General features: G+C 40.6%; 1 protein-coding gene across 8 annotated transcripts in view; it reads left to right on the plus strand.

Moving 5' to 3' along the window:
• DIP2C (disco interacting protein 2 homolog C) overlaps window positions 1–19,691 on the plus strand; it is a 635,214-nt gene that overhangs the window by 578,011 nt on the left and 37,512 nt on the right. For 5 of the 8 annotated variants that reach the window (XM_068235828.1, XM_068235833.1, XM_068235831.1 and 2 more), the window contains 3 exons: window positions 3,585–3,753; window positions 5,600–5,770; window positions 10,491–10,520. In XM_068235828.1, coding sequence (XP_068091929.1) covers window positions 3,585–3,753; window positions 5,600–5,770; window positions 10,491–10,520 — 370 coding nt within the window. The remainder of the gene's footprint in view (window positions 1–3,584; window positions 3,754–5,599; window positions 5,771–10,490; window positions 10,521–19,691) is intronic. The other 3 variants (XM_068235830.1, XM_068235836.1, XM_068235835.1) reach the window with 1 other exon arrangement.

Below are 19,691 nucleotides of genomic sequence, written 5' to 3' on the forward strand. Positions count from 1 at the left end.
TGAGGGTAATGGAGTGGGTGGGATTTATCACCATTTCTGATCATCCTCTTAGGGGTCAGTCACATAGTCCTTACCACTCAGGTGTAAATGCAACTTTGTTTCCAGGAACTTTGGAAAATTGTGTTCAATGTAATTAAAAACATAATGTGATCATGTGTAAATTATTCAACCCGTATATTTCATTGAAAAGAGTACAAGGTCAACGTATCAAATGTTGTTGTATTGTTTTATGAAAAATATGTGCTCATTGGGAACATGATGTCAGCAAAAAGTTGAGACATGCAAAAGGCTACGAAAATTTTAAACCAATATTTGACACCAAAGATCGTACGGCCTTCAAGAAGCACTACATTAAAATCACAGAGCATTCTGTATTTATACAAGCTGAGGAACACTACCAAAATAATTGCCTCAATATAGCTGATCACTGCATCCAAAAATGCATGTTAGAACTCTACAATACAAAAAAGAAACTATAAAGATTCATGATTCAGAATTTGTGGGCCAGATTGATCAAGGCATTACTGACAGTTTTTTCTTCTTAAAGGAATACTATCGATGTATGCATTTATTTTTAAATGCTGTATGCTGTAGCACACGTTAGGGCAAGTACTAGGAGCAATTTGATTCCTCACACAGCTCTGCCTCTCAGCTGTAAAATCCTCCGTCAGTTTTGGCGTCAGTGTTGGATACAAAATGTATCTAATCCTGAGGCTCCCAGAGGGCTAGACCATGTCTCTGCACAGGGGAGTTGCTATCAACTCCTCAGTTTATAGTTTAATTATCACCTTGCTGAAAGAATTATTGATTACTTATTGATATGGTAGTAAGGGGTTAAAGATTCTAGCAATGTGTGATTATTATCTTTGCTTCTCTTGATTGATAAAGATACTAATAATGCTAATTGTAAACAGTTGTCTGCCCCTCTCAGCAGCTTGTAAAGTGGATGCAGCCTGGAGTGAATCACCACAAGCAGGCAGCCAGTCTGAGTGTAAACACAGACTAGTGTTATAGCTAGTTATATTCCAGCAATATTACAGCTCATTTAGTTACCTGTTACCACCTCAGATCAGCCTATTTCTCCTCATGTCTCCTGCATGCTGTGAGAGTGACACAGTGAAATATATTTGTGAGCTGTGTGACAGAGTAACCAAGCAGCTCAGGGTGACCAAAATTACTATGAGCTGTGTGAGAAATTAATTTTTAAGCAGGGATAGTGAAAGAGAGACCTGGGTGAATAAATAAAGTGCCCCTAGCACTAGTGGTAATGTGTACACTAATATAGAGTATTAAAAAAAAAGTCGTTTCAATCGATACTATTCCTTTAAACAGTCCTAACCAGCAGGGGGAGTGTTCTGCATGATAGTAAGATAATTCTTACTACTTAATAGCAGCAGCTTAGCGTGCATTTCTAGAACTGTACTATAGATAAGAAAAGTGCAAATCCATCCCTAAACTGCCACAGATTAAAAAGTGCTTAATAGCACTTCTACAGTGCAGTGCAGGATAGACATGATTTGCGAAGAGCTCCTTCCTCCTGCTGAAACCTGTGAAGCTGTTCTGTGCTTAAAGGGAACCTAAACTGAGAAGGGTATGGATTTTTCCTTTTTAAATAATACCAGTTCCCGGACTCTCCTGCTAATCCCGTGTCTCTAATACTTTTAGCCACAGCCCCTGACCAAGCATGCAGATCAGGTGCTCTGACTTAAGTCAGACTGGATTAGCTACATGCTTGTTTCAGATGTGTGATTCAGCCACTACTGCAGCCAAAGAGCTCAGCAGGACTGCCAGGCAACTAGTATTGTTTAAAAGGAAACCTACATATCCCTCTCAGTTTAGGAACCCTTCCAGTGCTGGGCATTGATCCTGAATTTCAGTCCTAATACATCTACATTATATATGTATTTACTGTACATTATATCACATTCGTAAACCTGAAATAATCTATCATAAATTATATATTTATGCTGTTATAACTGATCTTTTCTGTATCAATACAGCAGATGTATTGGTTACCTCAGCAACAGCAATTTCCCTCACACACTGCACTATCTGAGAAACCTTCCTAACTTCTCCTATTTTAGAACAGTTTAGGAAGGAATCTGCACTATCCAGTGATTTCTTATGATTTCAGTAACCACATTGGACCTCAGTAAAGGCTGACTTTGCTTAGGTAGCTCTTGCCGGTGCACTTTTCCTGCAGGTCCACCACTCCTGCTTCACTATAACTCCAACAAGTTAGAAAAAGGCACTCCACAGGCCTCAAACTTTTGTTTGTGGTTTATTGAGCATGGACACATACATGTTACGGGTCACCTGACCCTTCCTCAAGTGTGGTAGGGTCAGGTGACCCGTTACATGTATGTGTCCATGCTCAATAAACCACAAACGTAAGTTTGAAGCCTGTGGAGTGCCTTTTTCTACCTTATTGATTTCTTAGGATGTCTGAGACAGTTCTGCACGGATTTCCAAAAACCTACCAATATTTTGTCTGACACTCTTGATAAATGTCCCACGCTGTCACCTTTTCGGTGCCCATACTATTTAAGGATGGACTTACACAAAATGGAAAACTATCCTTTGATCCTGGAAGTGAAAATGTACAATTATTTTTGGAAATCATGAGTCTTGTCCTCCAGGAAGAGAATAGTAGGACCTTTTAACCGTTATTAGCAATCGATTCAAAAGGCTGTATCCTTGATTGTATGGGGTACTTTACACCAAATGACAGGAGTAGCTTACATATCCAGGAAAGGCAAAATTCATACTGAATGATATATTCAGGTTCCGGAGCAACATTTCTTATTTCAGCAAGATAATGCCAAAACTGCATGTTGCAAGTATTACAACAGCATGACTCCATAGTAAAAGGGCCTCAACTGGTTAGCCTGCCATCCTGACCTGTGCCTCACTGACAAGTCTGGTTAAATTTTTAACAAAAATTTTACAAGAGACCCAGATTGTGAACAACTCAAAACCTAATTTGAGCAAGAATGTAAGAACATTTCAGATTAAAAGCTACAGAAATGCATCTCCTTCATTTTTAAAAGATAGCAGAGCAAGAAAAGGGATGCAACACGGACCAGTTTCAGGCACAATGCACCCCTCCTCCCTCCCAGAAGTGGGTGGGGCAAGACTGCACTCTCAACATATGAGTTTTTAGAGAGAGCACAGTCACTAGGAGAGGAAACACAAACTCATAGCTGTTAAAAGTTTAAAATCTTAATGATCAATACAAAAAAAATAAAAATCTGACATTGTAATTAATTTTGTTAGGAAGTAATACATGCATATTGCTGCTGTTACAGCCGCACCCGGAGTTCATCTTTAAATCATAACTGTCAGCCTACACGTGAAATGATTTTTAAATTGACTGGCTTCAGCCTTTAGATTGCTTCTTTATTGCTCAGTCAAGCCCTGTATGTCAGCAGTAAGAATTCCATCATAGATTAGCTGCATAAAATAGTAAATGAGATTTAATAGCTGTGTGTATGTCCTAGAGTTTGCCTAGTCAGCAGTGTCGGTGATATAAAATACTGCAGCCTGACTCTTAGTGCATGCTAATATGTCTCATGTCTTTACAGCGTGTATTCAGGACACCAGTCTATTCTCATTCCTCCCTCAGAGCTGGAGATCAATCCTGCCTTGTGGCTTCTTGCTGTGAGTCAGTACAAAGTGAGAGACACATTCTGTTCCTATTCCGTAATGGAACTTTGTACCAAGGGACTTGGCTTGCAGACTGAATCCCTAAAGGTAATGAAAGCATTTCATCTATACTCATGTCATTTCTCTGTTTGTTTATAGGGCAGAGCCCCGAGCTGTAGAACAGTATCACTGCATAGAATCTTATGGAATTCTTCTTTCCTCAAGAAAAACCTTAAAGAGGAACTTTACCAAAAGACAGAAGTAGGGGGAAAAATGAATCAATGCATTGCAAAGTGATACTCGGCATCTAATTTTTTTCGTGTTGTTTTATTCACCACGAGCCTGCGGGTCATCATCCTTACTATTGGCAGACAAAAAACAGCACAAACTGCCGTTCTCTATAAACACACCCACTAACAATATGATAGGCACACTCAGTGGAAGATGCTGCTTGCTTGGCAGTTCTAAATGGCCATTATTTCCCATAATGCAACGAGGTTCACAGACAGGAAACGGTCAGGGCAATGGCCCTGACATCACACTGTGGGAGGGGTTTCATCTCAATATCAGCCATACAGACCTCTTGATGATCTATTTGAGAAAAGGTAAAGATTTCTCATGGGAAAGGGGGTATCAACTTCTGATTGGGATGAAGTTCAATCTTAGGTTAAAGTTTGTTTTATAAAAATTGACTTTGATTTATTAAAAATCATTTGCCATCCACTTGCAATTGAAATGGATATAAACATGTTTCTTAGGCCAAAAGGAAGAATCGGCCCATATGTGGCCTCAGAGGACACTTGTTTTGGAAAGGTTATTCAAACCGCACTGCTTGCTTTGTGGAAACGTCTGTTTAACAGATTAACGACAATACTTCATCAGTTGCATTTAACTTAATTAGGAAAGAGACAGCAGCCCTCAAACTCCAGAAAGCCACAGATATGTAATACTACATCTCACAGAAACAGATCACCGTTTGGCAGCCGTGATGCTGGGATTAAATCGCAATCTGTTTTCAGGATCTTAAAACATGTCACGTTAAGTGTTTTTCCCTTTTTCTTCCCTTTTATTGGTACGGTAATGCAAAAAATCCACCGTATGTGCTTTATTTGACTGTGTTTCCCCGAAAATATGATACTGCCGTATATTCATTTTACTCCCAAAAGATGTACTAGGGCTTATATTCGGGGAGGTCTTTTATTTTGAGGGGTATAAAATCTGAAGCTATGTTAGTGTATGGGAAGTTGTGCAGTCTCTTACCGCACCTCCCTTGTGGCTGTGTCCCCCTCCATACACCTGTTAAACGGCTCCAATATCCTAACATGGTTGGTGCCTGTTGACCCGGTTGCTCTATATGCTGGGTTGGCTCCGTGACCCCCTCTCGTCATAATCAGTGTGTGCCAGGAACGGATCAGCGTGCACAGATTGATTATGACGAGAGGGGAGCGTGGTCACGCAGCTGATACAGCATACAGCGCATGTGCAGCAGCCAGGTCAAAGAGTGCCAACTATGTTAGGATGCTGGAGCTGTTCACAGTTGAATGAGGGGGGGGGGGCGCAGCCACAAGGGAGGTGTACAGATCCCTATACACTAGCATAGCATCTGATTTTCTAACGGTACACAGCTTATTTTCAGGGAACCACGGTATGCAAACCTGGATACAATTGGCGCAGTCCTTACATATTTTTGTATAACAGTCTTCTAAGCCCACCACAATTTCATGAACCCACATTCACCTTGCTTAAACATATGGGATGCTTTACCACTGACATTTAAAATCTGCAGATGCAGTTGTGTATTTGTCAATGTTTTGCAGATGAAAGCACAATCCCTGAACGGAAAACTTGGACGCTGCTCAGATTACTGAAGAATTTTTCTTTTGTTGCCTTGCACTTTATTTGCACATAATGTCACATTGTTGGACTTCAGTGACCTTCATCATTTATCTTGTAGGCCAGGGGCTTGGACCTGTCTAGAGTACGGACCTGTGTGGTTGTGGCTGAGGAACGTCCTCGAATCTCCCTAACCCAGTCTTTTTCCAAGTTGTTTAAAGACCTGGGTCTCCATCCAAGAGCCGTTAGCACATCATTTGGTTGCCGGGTTAATCTAGCAATATGTTTACAGGTACAGTATGTTGTCTTGACTCTTTCTTTTCTCACACCTTTACAGAGATGTCTTTCATTTAACATCTTTATTACATTTCAGTTTTCTTTGTCAGCTCTTCGCACCAAAGTTACAAAACGTGACTATAGTATGACTTGGAAGCAGAGTTACAGCAGTTCACACATCAAAGGGGCAGATCTTACAGACCAATAATTGCAGGTCTTAGTAGTTTTCTACCAATAGGGAAATACAGTCTGTAATATGTGGAAATTATTTAATATTCTATTTCTCTTTTCTTAGGATAGTATAGGCTAAATAATACAAAGTTGTTGTTTTTTTATCATGCTGAGGCTATCCAGTTCATTTATGTTTTGATAGTAGTTCTGCAGACAAAGTACTATTAGTTACATATATAGGTAAAGAGGTTCCTGGTTTCTTCAATCTGTGCATCCCTTTATGACGTTTCTTTGGCCGACCCTTAAAGTGAACAAGAGAGGAAGCTCCCTCATGTATTTTACCATATATATCAGTGGGAACATTAGAGAAAACATCTACCCTGCTCTTTGTTTTATCCTTCACTACTCAGCCTGCTTGTTATTAGCCCTGATAAAATTCACGACTGAGCATTCAGTCTGGCTTTGCTCAGGAATCATTATAGCTGAGTCTGTCTTCATTGTTGTCTTTTCAAGCCCAAGCCTGCCCCCTTCTGGCTCTGCTATTATGACTCGGCTATGATTCCTGAGCAAAGCCAGACTGAATGCTCAGTTAGGGCTTTTATCAGGGCTGATAACAAGCAGGCTGAGCGGTGAATGATGAAACAGAGGGCAGGGTAGGTGTTTTCTCTAATGTCCCCACTGATATATATGGTAAAATACATGGGGGTGCTTTGTCTCTGGTCTTCGCGTACGTATGCTTAAATGTGCCAAAATTAAAATGACACTCTAATCAATAGAGCAATACAGGAGGCACACAAAGGTTAGGAAATGTTTAAAAATGGCTAGTGTTTGCCAGAGGTAGAGGAGGGTTAGTGTGAGAATAGGTTAGTGAAGCCAATAGTTGAATATAAGTAAAGTACATAGCATTGAAATTCCAAACAAAGGTTTTACGCCTTGAGGTGCCCGTGTTTGGATGAATGGACACGGGATTATTTTACACTAAGGGGACTGCATATGACTAGCTCTCCACACAATCTTTTAAAACATTGATATCTAAAATTTGTCAGTATGTATGTCAGAAAAGATTTCAAATTTATTTTGACTGAAACAGAACTAGTCTAATCAGGTGTGATGGAATCATCACCACAATAATGTCATGTATAGTGTGATTACTTTTCTCCTGTCCAAGATCTTAAAGATCAATCTTTCAAACTATCATTTGAAAATTGCTTATGCATGGATCGGTCAACATCCCGATCTCTGCAAATATTCTCCAATATTTTGGTCCAACCAAAAAAGTACATAGCTGTTAGGCTGTGGAAGTTCTTTGCTGATAGTTGCTGGTTTCTCAAAGACAGAGTGGGACCAGGAATTGTTCTGCCCATGACATTCACTCCCTTTTATCAAAATAATGAAACTGCACCCTTTCCTGAACCTAATATGCTTAAAGCAAATGTAAAGCAGGAAAAAAGTCAGATACTTACCTATGGACAGGGAAAGCTCTGGATCCTATAGAGCTATCCATGTCTTCTCTTGTACCCATCGTTCCAGCACTGTCTTCCAGATTGTGTGTACTCAACCAATTGTTCGAATACATGCCTGTGAGCCCTCAGGAGGCTTTGGAAGCACTCGTGTTCCCGAGTGCTTCCAAAGACGAGTGGTTCGTTACTGCATATCCTTGAGCGTGCTTACGCATGAGATATACAAGTGCTTCTGAAGCTGCCCGGGGGGCGCGCAAATTAAACGGGGTGACAGCACTGGAACGAGGAGTACAAGAGAGGACAGTGAAGGCTCTATACTATAGGATCCAGAACCTCCTCTGTCCATAGGTATGTATCAGACATTTTTTCTTTTTTGCGGGGGGGGGGGGGGGAGGAGGGGCTTTACACTCACTTTAACAACTTACTGCAATGCCCCATGGCTTCCCCAACATGCTGTACTTGTTGGGGACATGCTGTACATCAGACTATGCTTTAGTATACCAAGCTATACTTGAAGTGACGTGACATGACACGTTACATTGGAAGATGTTCACTAACGGTCCAGACATAACATTTTTGATTGCGGTAATAACACCCAGAGCATATGATGCTCCTTTTACTTGTGTACACAATAATCATGAAACCAGATTGATAACCATTCAGAGTCAGTATAGATAGGTGACTGTTTAGCTACAACTGAAATGTACTGCATTAAATTGGGGAACCTACATAACATGTTTAGTACAGCACATGTAATGTTTTTATTAATAGGCTGGATTTGTACAAAGATGGCACTGTTTTTTTGGGATAAAGAAAGTCTTTCTAAATATCTGATTTGTGTTGAAGATGCAGTAAGTGGATGTGTTAAGTGGCTCAGGACTGACAGAAGTGGTGTATTGCTGAATGAAGGCACCAATGATTGGCCCTGTTAAGCATTTTAAGGAGGAACTTTAACAAAAAGGGGAAAAAATAAATCCATACATTGCAAAGTATAAAAAAAAATAGAAGAGCAATCAGGAAATTGATATTTGCCATGTAATTTGTTCATATTGTTTGATCCACAATGAGCTTGCACGTCATCATCTTTACTACTGGCAGACATGAAAAAAACTTGACAGCATCAACTGCCATTATCTATAACCACACCCATTAACGTTGAGATGGTCTTAAAGGTTTTTGCTTTTTTTAAATATATGCACAGAGGGAAATACTGGTTGTTAGGCAGTTGGAAACAGCTGTTATTTGTCACAATGCAACAAGGTTCACAGACAGAAAATTGTCAGGAGCTAGGTCCTGACATCACACAATGTGAGGGGTTTCACCACAATATTAGCCATACAGACCCCCCTGTTGATCTATTCAAGAAAAGGTAAAACATTCTCATGGGAAAGGGGGTATCAGCTACTGATTGGGATGAAGTTCAATCTTTGGTTACAGTTCCTCTTTAATGTGATTGGTGTATTCATTTTGAGGTAAACCACAGTTAGAGATATCTGGCTGTGTATTCCTTCCATGAGGCGTAACATGCACAAGAGGTTGTGGTGAGGTGATTACATGAGAGAAACTTTTATAACAATTATTATTGTTATAGAAGTAATAATAAGGGCTTGATTCACAAAGCGGTGCTAACCTACTTAGCACGTCTAAAGTCTTTAGATGCGCTAACCAGGGTGCTAAGTAGGTTAGCACCGGATTGCTCAATCAGATCACGCGCTAACTTTGCGTGCGTAAAGTTTTACGCGCGCAAAGTTTTACGCGCGCAAAGTCCCATAGGCTTTAATGGGCACTTCGCGCGGAGCGCCCTGCGCTCTGTGCAGTACGCGCGTAAAGTTTTATGCGCATAAAGTTTTGCGCGCGTAAAGTTTTATGCGCGAAAAGCTTGTTTAGACGTGCTAAGGGGGTTTTCACAGGCGTGCTAACAGTTAGCACCGCTTTGTGAATCAAGCCCTAAGTGTTCTAACTGAAGAAACTAAGTCTGTGAATCACCGGATTTCAGTAGAAGGACTTTTGGTTTCTTTTGGCACACCTCACCACAGCCTAGAAGCTGTCCATATCCTTTCTGGTTTCTCAACCAGTTTGCTGATGGTGCAGAGATGAGCCAGGATCTCTGTTCACGTTTTATGGCAAGTTCACCCAACTTAAATGTATTGGCATGTCTTGTGTGCAGAAAGTTCTTCAAGGGTTCCTCTATTATTCGCAGTGCAGGTTCTTGCTCCCGTGTGTTCGGCCAGCTTAAAGAGGCACTGAAGCGAAAAAAAAATTATGATATAATGAATTGGTTGTGTAGTACGGGTAATTACTAGAATATTAGAAGCAAAGAAAATATCCTGATATTTTTATTTTCAGTTACATAGTGTTTTTTATAACATTGCATCATTCTCTAATATTTGCAGTTTCCCCACTACTCTGCATTCTAAAATATTTTTACAGTGCAGGTTCTGAACTTTTCACATGTCCTGAACTGTTCTCTGCAGAAGAAAAAGCCTGACAGCTGAGATATAAAACTTCAGATAACAGAGCTCTCTGAGACTTTGAAAGTGGTGGAGCTGAATGGCTTGTTTTGCTTAGATAACAACTTGAGTCTCTTAACTCTTCCTGTACTGGAAACCATATTAGACTTATGTTTCTGCTCCTAATGTTTTATTTCTTAGCTGTACAACACATACAAATCATTATATCATAATTTTTTTTCGCTTCAGTGTCTCTTTAATGTCCTTATTGTATATGCTAGCTACATGTTGCTTCACTGTGCTTGTTTTAGGTGTGTTACCAAACATCAGCTGCTGCTTAGGCATCAAATGTTCATGACCATCTCTAATAAACGTATAGACATTTCATCTTTTTGGTTGTTTAAATCTTACAGATTAATTCTTTTTGTTGCTTTAACTGTTCTAGTTTTTTTTTTGTTTGACTTAATTTTAAAAGTTTCTATATTTGACATTTGTTTTTGTTTTGTTTTTCTTTACTCCCCGCTTCTGGCGTTTTCCTTACGTCACCCGTTTTTTTTCCTTTTGACTTGTATACGTTTCCTCCTCCTCCGTATGTCCTCCACACCTGCTCCTTACTCTACCTTCACTCATCCCTTTGCAATCCCTGCTGCTGTAGCCACACAGGCTGGGGAAACTGGCTGAGCAGGTAGGGGATTTTCACGTTCCCTAAACACTCGCCTATAAGCTTCTTAGTCAAGGGGAAAATAGACATGGAGTTGGCACTTTTCAAGGGTTCCTCACATTGTGTCCAAATGTCAACAGGGTTGAGTCACAAAACAACTATCATGAATTATCTATCCTTACCTGCTTTTCACCTTCTATTTTAAACAAGGAACAACTTTTTTGAGTGATTGGGCCTGATCCAATTCACGTTGGCCCATATGCAATTAACTTCTTCTCCTGAGATTTCTTCTAGGAGATAAATTTTCATCTTCAATTTTAAATAACGTCTTAGTATTCTGCTATTGAGAAAGTACCCAAAAAAGTAGTTGAAAGTACTATCAAATTTGTTTAGTATTTTGTTGCATGCTGAATGTTTAAAATGCATTTTATTGTTAAGATGTAAAAATATCACCCAGGAGAAAACTTAGGAGAAAAAATATAATTGCATATAGGCCTATTTAATGTAATGCCTTTTAAACTATCAGCAAGCGAGAAAATACTCAAAATAATTTTGATAATACTTTTCACCTAATTTATGGTTGTTTTTCAATTGCAAAGTGCTGAAAATTTTTTTTTTTAAAAAGTTGAAAACTGTTTCCTCCTCTGTTTAGAATAACTTTTCAGCACTTTGCAAGTGAAAAAAGTATCAAAAAGTATGTGGGAAAGTACTACCAAACTATTTTAAGTATTTTCTTGCTTGCTGGTGATTTAAAAGGCATGTTATTGACAATATTAACCACTTCCCAACTGAGGGGTTTTACCCCTTCAGCATCCGAGCAATTTTCTCCTTTCAGCGCTCCTTACATTCATTCGCCTATAACTTTATCATTACTTATCGCAATGAAATTAACTATATCTTGTTTTTTTCGCCACCAATTAGGCTTTCTTTAGGTGGGACATTATGCCAAGAATAATTTTATTCTAAATCTGTTTTAATGGGAAAATAGGAAAACATATGGGAAAAAAAACATTATTTTTCAGTTTTCGGCCATTATAGTTTTTAAATAATGCATGCTACTGTAATTAAAACCCATGAAATGTATTTGCCCTTTTGTCCCGGTTATAAAACCATTTAAATTATGTCCCTATCACAATGTTTGGCGCCAATATTTTATTTGGAAATAAAGGTGCATTTTTTTCAGTTTTGCGTCCATCCCTAATTACAAGCCCATAGTTTATAAAGTAACAGTGTTGTACCCTCCTGATATAAATATTTAAAAAGTTCAGTCCCTAAGGTAACTATTTATGTATTTTTTTTAATTGTACATTTTTTATTTTTTTTTTAATTACAAAAAAAAAAAAAATGGGGAGTGTGGGAGGTAATGAGTTAATTTTTTTTGTATAAGTAATGTATGTGTGTGTGAAAAATAGTTTAGGGTGTAGTTTACTATTTGGCCACAAGATGGCAACAGTTTAATGCGACCTCCAAGCTTCCTTCCGGAAGCTTGGAGGAAGTACAAAGAGGCTGGTATTTTTTTTTTTTTTTTACAATGATCGAGCTGCTTAGCGAAAGCAGCAGATCATTGCGGGGGCAGAGATCAACGAACGGGAATGTATTTTCCCGTTCATTGATCTCCGGGCGAGCGGGCAGCGGCGTGCACGATCGCGGGAGTGCGAGCGGGAGAGCGGACATCGGCGGTAGCGGCGGGGGGTGCGTATATCTACGCTCCGGGCGGGGAAGTGAAGTCCAAAGGAGCGTAGATATACTGTACGGCGGCGGGGAACCAGTTAAATATATCATTTAGGAGGAAACGCAGAAAGAAAAAGTTAATTGCAAATGGGCTTTTATCTCCTAAGTGTTCTCCTAGGGCAGGCTTTCTCAACCAGGGTTCCCTGGAACCCCAGGGTTCCTTGAGGACTCTGCAGGGGTTCCTTGGCATTTTACCCCATCGTGGGGGAAGTATAATAGAGCACACTATAATAGGTGGTACTGTAACAAGAAGCACTAAATTGGGGGGTCAGGAGACGGTATAATGAGTGGAAGTGTAATAGGAGATAGTGAAATTAGCAGCCTAACCTACTTAAAGACCATGCCTCCTAAAAAATAAATGTAGGGGTTCCTCGAGACCAATAAATTGTTTGCAGGGGTTCCTTGAGATCCAAAAGTTATTTACAGGGTTCCTCAAGGGTAAACAGGTTGAGAAAGGCTGTCCTAGGGCCTAGGTGATGATTTCACATCTTAGAAATAAAGTGCTTTTTAACCATTTCAGCCCGTGGGGATTTTTCACCTTATGCATCAGAGCAATTTTCACCTACCATTCATTCGCTAATTACTTTATCACTACTTATCACAATTGCCTATATACTTATCACTTATCATCTATATCTTGTTTTTTGATCCACTAATTAGGCTTTCTTTGGGTGGTACATTTTGCTAAGAATAATTTTTTTATAAATGCATTTTAACAGGATTAATAAGAAAAAAAAATGAAAAAATCATTATTTCTCAGTTTTCGGCCATTATAGCTTTAAAATAATACATGCTACCATAATTAAAACCTATGTATTTTAAAGTTCAGACCCTTAGGAAACTATTTATTTATTTTTAATTGTAAATTTTATTTGGGTAATTTTTTGGCATTGGGAAATAAACAGTTCATTTTTAATGTTATAATGTGTGTAAATTGGCATGAAAAATGTATGTAGATGTAGTTTTACTATTTGGCCACAAGATGAGTTTTTTTTTTTTTTTTACCTTGTGCCTCTCGCTTCCCGGAAGCATAAGGAGGACGGGGGAACTTTTTTTGCAGAAAGACTGCGGCCTCTGATAAGAGACCGTCAGTTTTTCTGCTGGGGACTTAGAACTGTGAACGGCCATGTTCCGGTTCACTGATCTCAGGGCTACCGGGGAACGGCAAGAGGGCGCCGAAGCGCGCCTCTGTGGCAGAGCAGCCGCCTGGACATGATGAACACGTCCGGGTGGCTGAAATCGTTAATGGACAACTGAAGTGAGAGGTATATGGAGGCTGCCATATTTATTTCATTTTAAGTAAAACTTGTTGACTGGTAGCCCTGCTGATCTATTTGGCTGCAGTAGTGTCTGAATAACACCAGACACAAGCATGCAGCTAATCTTGTCAGATCTGACAATAATGTCAGGAACACCTAATCTGCTGGTAATACTTGTTCAGGGTCTATGGCTAAAAGTATTAGAGGATCAGCTGGATAGCCAGGTAACTGGTATTGCTTAAAAGGAAATAAATATGGCAGCCTCCATGTCCCTCTCACTTCAGTTCCCCTTTAGGCCACCAGCAAGCAAAACAATACTCAGAATAAGTTGTATTAGTACTTTTTTCACCTACTTTTTGGTACTTAACCAGCTGAGCGGTCTGGACGAGCTCAGCTCGTCCAACACCGCCAGCGGCTGCCGCTCAGGCCCTGCTGGGCCGATTTTAATGAAATAAAAAGCAGCACACGCAGCCGGCACTTTGCCAGCCGCGTGTGCTGCCTGATCGCCGCCGCTCTGCGGCGATTCGCCGCGAGCAGCGGCGAAAGAGGGTCCCCCCAGCCGCCTGAGCCCAGCGTAGCCGGAACAAAAAGTTCCGGCCAGCGCTAAGGGCTGGATCGGAGGCGGCTGACGTCAGGACGTCGGCTGACGTCGATGACGTCACTCCGCTCGTCGCTATGGCGACGATATAAGCAAAACAAGGAAGGCCGCTCATTGCGGCCTTCCTTGTTTATTCTGGGCGCCGGAGGCGATCGGAAGATCGCCTCCGGAGCGCCCTCTAGTGGGCTTTCATGCAGCCAACTTTCAGTTGGCTGCATGAAATAGTTTTTTTTTTATTTAAAAAAAACCCTCCCGCAGCCACCCTGGCGATTTAATCAGAACGCCAGGGTGGTTAATAGCAGAATGCTGAAAAGTTATTTTAAACAGAAGATAGAAAAAATTATCTCCTAGGAGAAGCGTTAGAAGAAAAAGTGAATTGAAAAGTGCTGAAAATGTCTTTTCTTTTTTTTTTCTTTTTTTTTCAACAAAAGTTTTATTAACCAAAAATACAGATTGTCCAAAATACTGAAAATATATTTTATAGATAAGGTGAAGAATATGTTATAAGTGATAATTCATGAGGTAAATTTTGTAAACCACCCCTAAGAGAGAAATTTTTATCTTTGGAACGGTCATCTCATGCTGAACTAAAATGGGTAGACTTTGGCCTTAATTCACTAAACTTATCTCCTGTCTTTAAAGGGACTCCGAGCTCTGAAAAAAAAGGAAAGTTGTACTCACCAGGGGCTTTTTCCAGCCCAGTGCTGGTCGGGAGGTCCCACGCCGGCGTCCTGGCTCCTCTCCTTCTCCCCGCTCTTTGTTCGCGCATGCGCAGTACTTTCACGCCGGCTGCCGTGATGACGCGAGGCGGCCGGCGTGTGACGTAATCCGCGTCATATGCGGAAGAAGCAGCCCGACACTCGGGAGAGTGTCGCCTGGGCTGCGGCCTGCCAGCCATTCCGGAGCGGGGAGAAGGAGAGGAGCCAGGACGCCGGCGTGGGACCTCCCGACCAGCACTGGGCTGGAAAAAGCCCCTGGTGAGTACAACTTTCCTTTTTTTTCAGAGCTCGGAGTCCCTTTAATAACTCTTCTAGAGTTATCACCATGGTGATAAGGCATGTCGTATTCAGGAAACATTTTACCTCAGGCAAACCTAAAGTTAACTCTTCTGTCTTTAAGTTAACTCTTCAATCCTTAAAATAACTCCAGAATTAAAGACAGGCTGTTTATTAACTGCGTGTGAAAATAACTACAGAGGAGGTAAATTAACTACAGAGGAGGTAAATTAACTACAGAGGAGGTAAATTAACTACAGGAGAGGTAACTTAAGGAATGAAGAGATAAAATAACTCTCTCACTGTGTGGAGGTAAGTTATCTCTTGCCTTATTATCTCCAGCATGATCTTAGTAAATTGAGGCCATTATCTGCTACTGACCAATATTTTTCAGTAATAATCATGATATCTTTTAACTCTGTTCCTTCCTCTGCTTCTCAGTGAGTTAAGCCTTTCTTCACATGTATGTAATTGTGAATACCTCAACTGAGAGGATGAGACTGTTCACACTGGCCATGGCAGATGGAAAGAACTGAGAGTTTAGGGATGTAGACCTGAAATGATTCATCTTCCTACAAAAATTCATGAAAAAGCAATTGATTGATTTGATCAGGTGATTGATTTATTATCGTCAGGTGATCATTTCTCACTTATGCTTCATGTTTAAAGGGAATCTTATGTGACATGATGAGATAGACATGTGTATGTACAGTGCATAGCACACAAATAAATATGCTGTGGTGCTTTTCTTCTCTCTCTTCCTAAAAGAGTTAATATTCAGCTATGCAACTGACAGTTTTTCTCCAGTTGGGACCCAGGCGGACTACTGATAAAGAATTACAGCCATAAAATATGCTCTCGGAAGTCCAGTTCTCTGCCAGGGGAGGATAGATAGAAAAGCTCAATAGTTCATATATCTGAGCATTTTGAGACACAGAGACAGAGTGCTGCATTGAGCTGAGAGAAATAAAATATCTGCTTTTTTAAGTCTTTAAACATAACATAAACCTGTGGGATATAAAAGTCATCTTTAGAAGTAGGAAGATAGATACAATTGTTTATCTCTTCACTTTGCTTTCACCTTAACTGGTTCCGGACCGACGCAGTACAAATCTATGTCCAGCAGGTGGTGCTGCGGCTCTGATTGGACTTATATTTTATGTCGCACTTAATCGTGCGCCTCCGCCGTTACCGCCGATCGCATTGCTCTGCACCCGCTGCTCGCTATGCCATCTATAAGACAGCAGAGCTCTGTAAGCAGATCAGGAGCCACTTTCATTCACATTGGCTCCCATTGATAGACAGCATCAGGTGCCAATGAAAGCTCCTGACCGGCTGTCCACCATCAAAGAGACGGTAGAGAGAGGAGCCTGTGGCGATAGGGCAGCGTCATGACCGGCAGAGCGGCAGGTATTTGCGGTGGTTTGTCAGGAGGCGGCAGTTTACCACACCAGCAGTGTCTGGTCCTTAAGGGGGTAGAGACTGCTGGTACGGAATTGGTTAACCAGTTCCAGATCCCTGCTATGTATATAGACCTCCCTGAAAACGTCACTTCAGGATCAGGGGTGTATTGTATATATACATACTGCAGTGTTTTTGTGCCCCTGTCGCTGCCCCCTGTGCACTGATCGGTGAATGGGAGCATGTGTTCCCAAAGCTGAACAAAGTGCCTGTAATGATCACGAGCATCACCAAGATGCCTGTAGACATTCATAAAATGAAAATACAAACACATACACATCACTTCCTATGTACTGTTCACAGTACACAAGATAAAGTGTGGAGACATCTAGTGGAGAAAAATAAAAATACATGTAAAATACATAAAAAAAAAAAAAAAAAAAAAAAGATCCCCATTCGTTATTAACCCATTCTACCTTCACAAACTGATCATATCAATCATATACTGAAGTCTCCTAGAAGTGAATTTCAGTAGAATTAATCATAGGTCATCTTGTTACACTGCCAGCTTCAGCTTTTTGGCAGAAAACTTGGAAGGGTCCATTTTTCTTTACATATGTTTTTTGCATTAAAATGCATGTTCATGTGCACATTTTCACATGCATATTTCCATTCGAAAATTTACATACAAACCCAAATTTTAATGCGAAAACCACATGCGAAAAAAACAACCCTGCCTGAGAACTGCTAGACGAGCCTGACGCGTCCATACTGTTTTTTAGCTGTTTTTTCTCTGGATGAGTCGTCCATACCGTCAGGGGGTCTATCTTGTGATTATGGTGAAGCTTGACATGCTTTTTTTAATTCTCATAAGGCTCAGTTTACTGTGGGAGCTAAAACGGTCTGTTTTCTGCACCAGAACAAAAAAGACCAGTAGATATGTCTATGGATCCTATGTAAGGTCTTGAGCACACACAAAAATTTCACAAAAACACGTTTTTTGGAGTGTGTTTTTAAAATGTTTTTTATGCCCTTTCTGATGTCCTCGGATATCACACACTGACGTGCATTGCAGAAATAAGCTCAAGTGTACTCAGGCCCTTCACTGTAGAATCCGTTCACACATCTGTTGCTGTGTCTGTTGTGGTGACGAAACACAAACGTACAACAGTGCTCGACTTTTCTGGACAGCAATGTTATTGTGACATGTCCAATACAATGGACATGTGTGAATGTGTTTTAGGTCCATGGAAGGTGAGGGCATATACGCTGTTACCATCCACAACACTGCATTTTGGTAGTGTGCAAGAAGTTGGGCTGACTTAGTCGATGGGGTGTGCGGCGGTAACAGTGTGCAATTCTGGGGTAGGCTACACTTTAAGATAAGACACACAATGGAGTTCTGACTTATCCTAAATTCCTATGTGACCAAACAAAAAGTAGGGATAATAAAAATTGCACCCTGCAAAAAGAAAACACAGAGACAACAGGAGCCCAAATGGTGCGGTATGTGACAGTAGCAGTAGTATATAAAATATGTGGATGGATTTTACTCACAAAGGTGGGTTGCAGAAGGGCAACCGACCTCTAGAAGCAGGTGGAGATATGTAACTCCACTCGGGTGACCAGACGGAACTGGTGATGGTCGCATTCTTGGTAAAACGCAAACCTCAAATGAAGAGGAAAAAGGCGCCCAGAAAAGATAGAATGCGTTAAAAACAAATAAAATGAAAAAAAGTGAGGTGGCTTACCTCAATGAAGACAAATTCACGCATTAATAGAATTTAATTGTGCAATAAAATTCTATTAATACGTGAATTTGTCTCCATTGAGGTAAGCAACCTCACTTTTTTTCATTTTGTTTTTAACACGTTTTATCTTCTCTGGGCGCCTCTTTGCCCTTTATCCTATGTGACTGGTTCTCTTTAAAGAAAAAAAATAATCAAATGTTTAATCCACAGTGTTGGAATATGGCCACATGTAGCATATGGTATAACTATATGCTGCAGAATAAGCACATTTCTCTGCATAGTTGTTGATTTATGGCTGCTTTTGTGCTGAATGTACATTTGGGATGTTTGTGGCCTATTTTCCCTGACGCTCCATGTCTAGTCGCCTCTCTGTGCTGCAATATAAGTATTGGTAAGGGGTTTCCTTACACACATAAATAAGCAACAGAAATCGGGCCCTGTGTCCACTGCCATTGGGTCCCATGTGGGGTAGGTCTAGTGTTGTGCTGCACATAGACATTGCCATGGTAAGAGGATCACAAGCAGACAGGCTGTCTCCTGTGACAATTCTGGCCCATATTCTTACAGAACTAATATTACAGCATGTGCTCCTGATACACAACAACTGCCAGTTAGGCTCGGTCCACAATAGGTGCGGTTGCAGAACGCAATCCGCAGTCCAAGCTCCAGTTTTCTAAACTGGAATGTAAACGGATCAAAAACTGATCTGTGCTGCCCTTTTGCAGCACATTTCCAGTCCGTTTACGTTTTAAAAACCATGTCCCTTAAAAATAGCCGTGGGTGGGGGGCCACCATGCTGTAGGGGGTAGCAGCCTGGAAGGGTGACAGTGGGCACAGCGGCTGGGATACTGTTGCCTTGGTTGCAAGGAAGTGCAATTGTAACTAACTGTTAGTTTTCAAAATGTATACCAAGCTGTAAGCTGAAAATGAAGATATGACTTGCACATAATAAAAATTCTTGTGCAGCATTCATCTAGATTTATAACAGTTTGTTTTGTAACAGCCAAATGCCCTTTAAGTTCTCCATTGGTCTCCGTTGTTGCGTAATCCCCAGACGTCTTAGTGAACTAGCAACCAGCAAGAGTCAATCAACGTATAATTTTCACTCTATATTGTTTTACTTATGTGAGCTATGAGTAATCTTTTTGAATAAACTTTTGGCTGGTCAAAAAGACACATGATGCTAAGTTGAGGTCTCACAGTTAAATTGCTAAGTGAGGAGGTGCCAACAACAATAAAATAACTAAGAACAGTTATAAAAGCAGGAGGGGCAGTGACCCACCTCCTCCCAAAGAAGACCACAAGTAAGGTCGAAACAGAGACTCCACAATGCTTTTCACAGCCAAACCCGCTTTTTTAAATCAAAATATTTGTGTCAAAATTGCTGCTGTATCCCAGTGGTGATGTTTCTCTTCCTGACAGAAAGCGTATTAGTCTAATTCACACCAAGCTGGAAATGA

The sequence above is a fragment of the Hyperolius riggenbachi genome, chromosome 5, assembly GCF_040937935.1.
Source record: "Hyperolius riggenbachi isolate aHypRig1 chromosome 5, aHypRig1.pri, whole genome shotgun sequence".
Classification (NCBI taxonomy): domain Eukaryota; kingdom Metazoa; phylum Chordata; class Amphibia; order Anura; family Hyperoliidae; genus Hyperolius; species Hyperolius riggenbachi.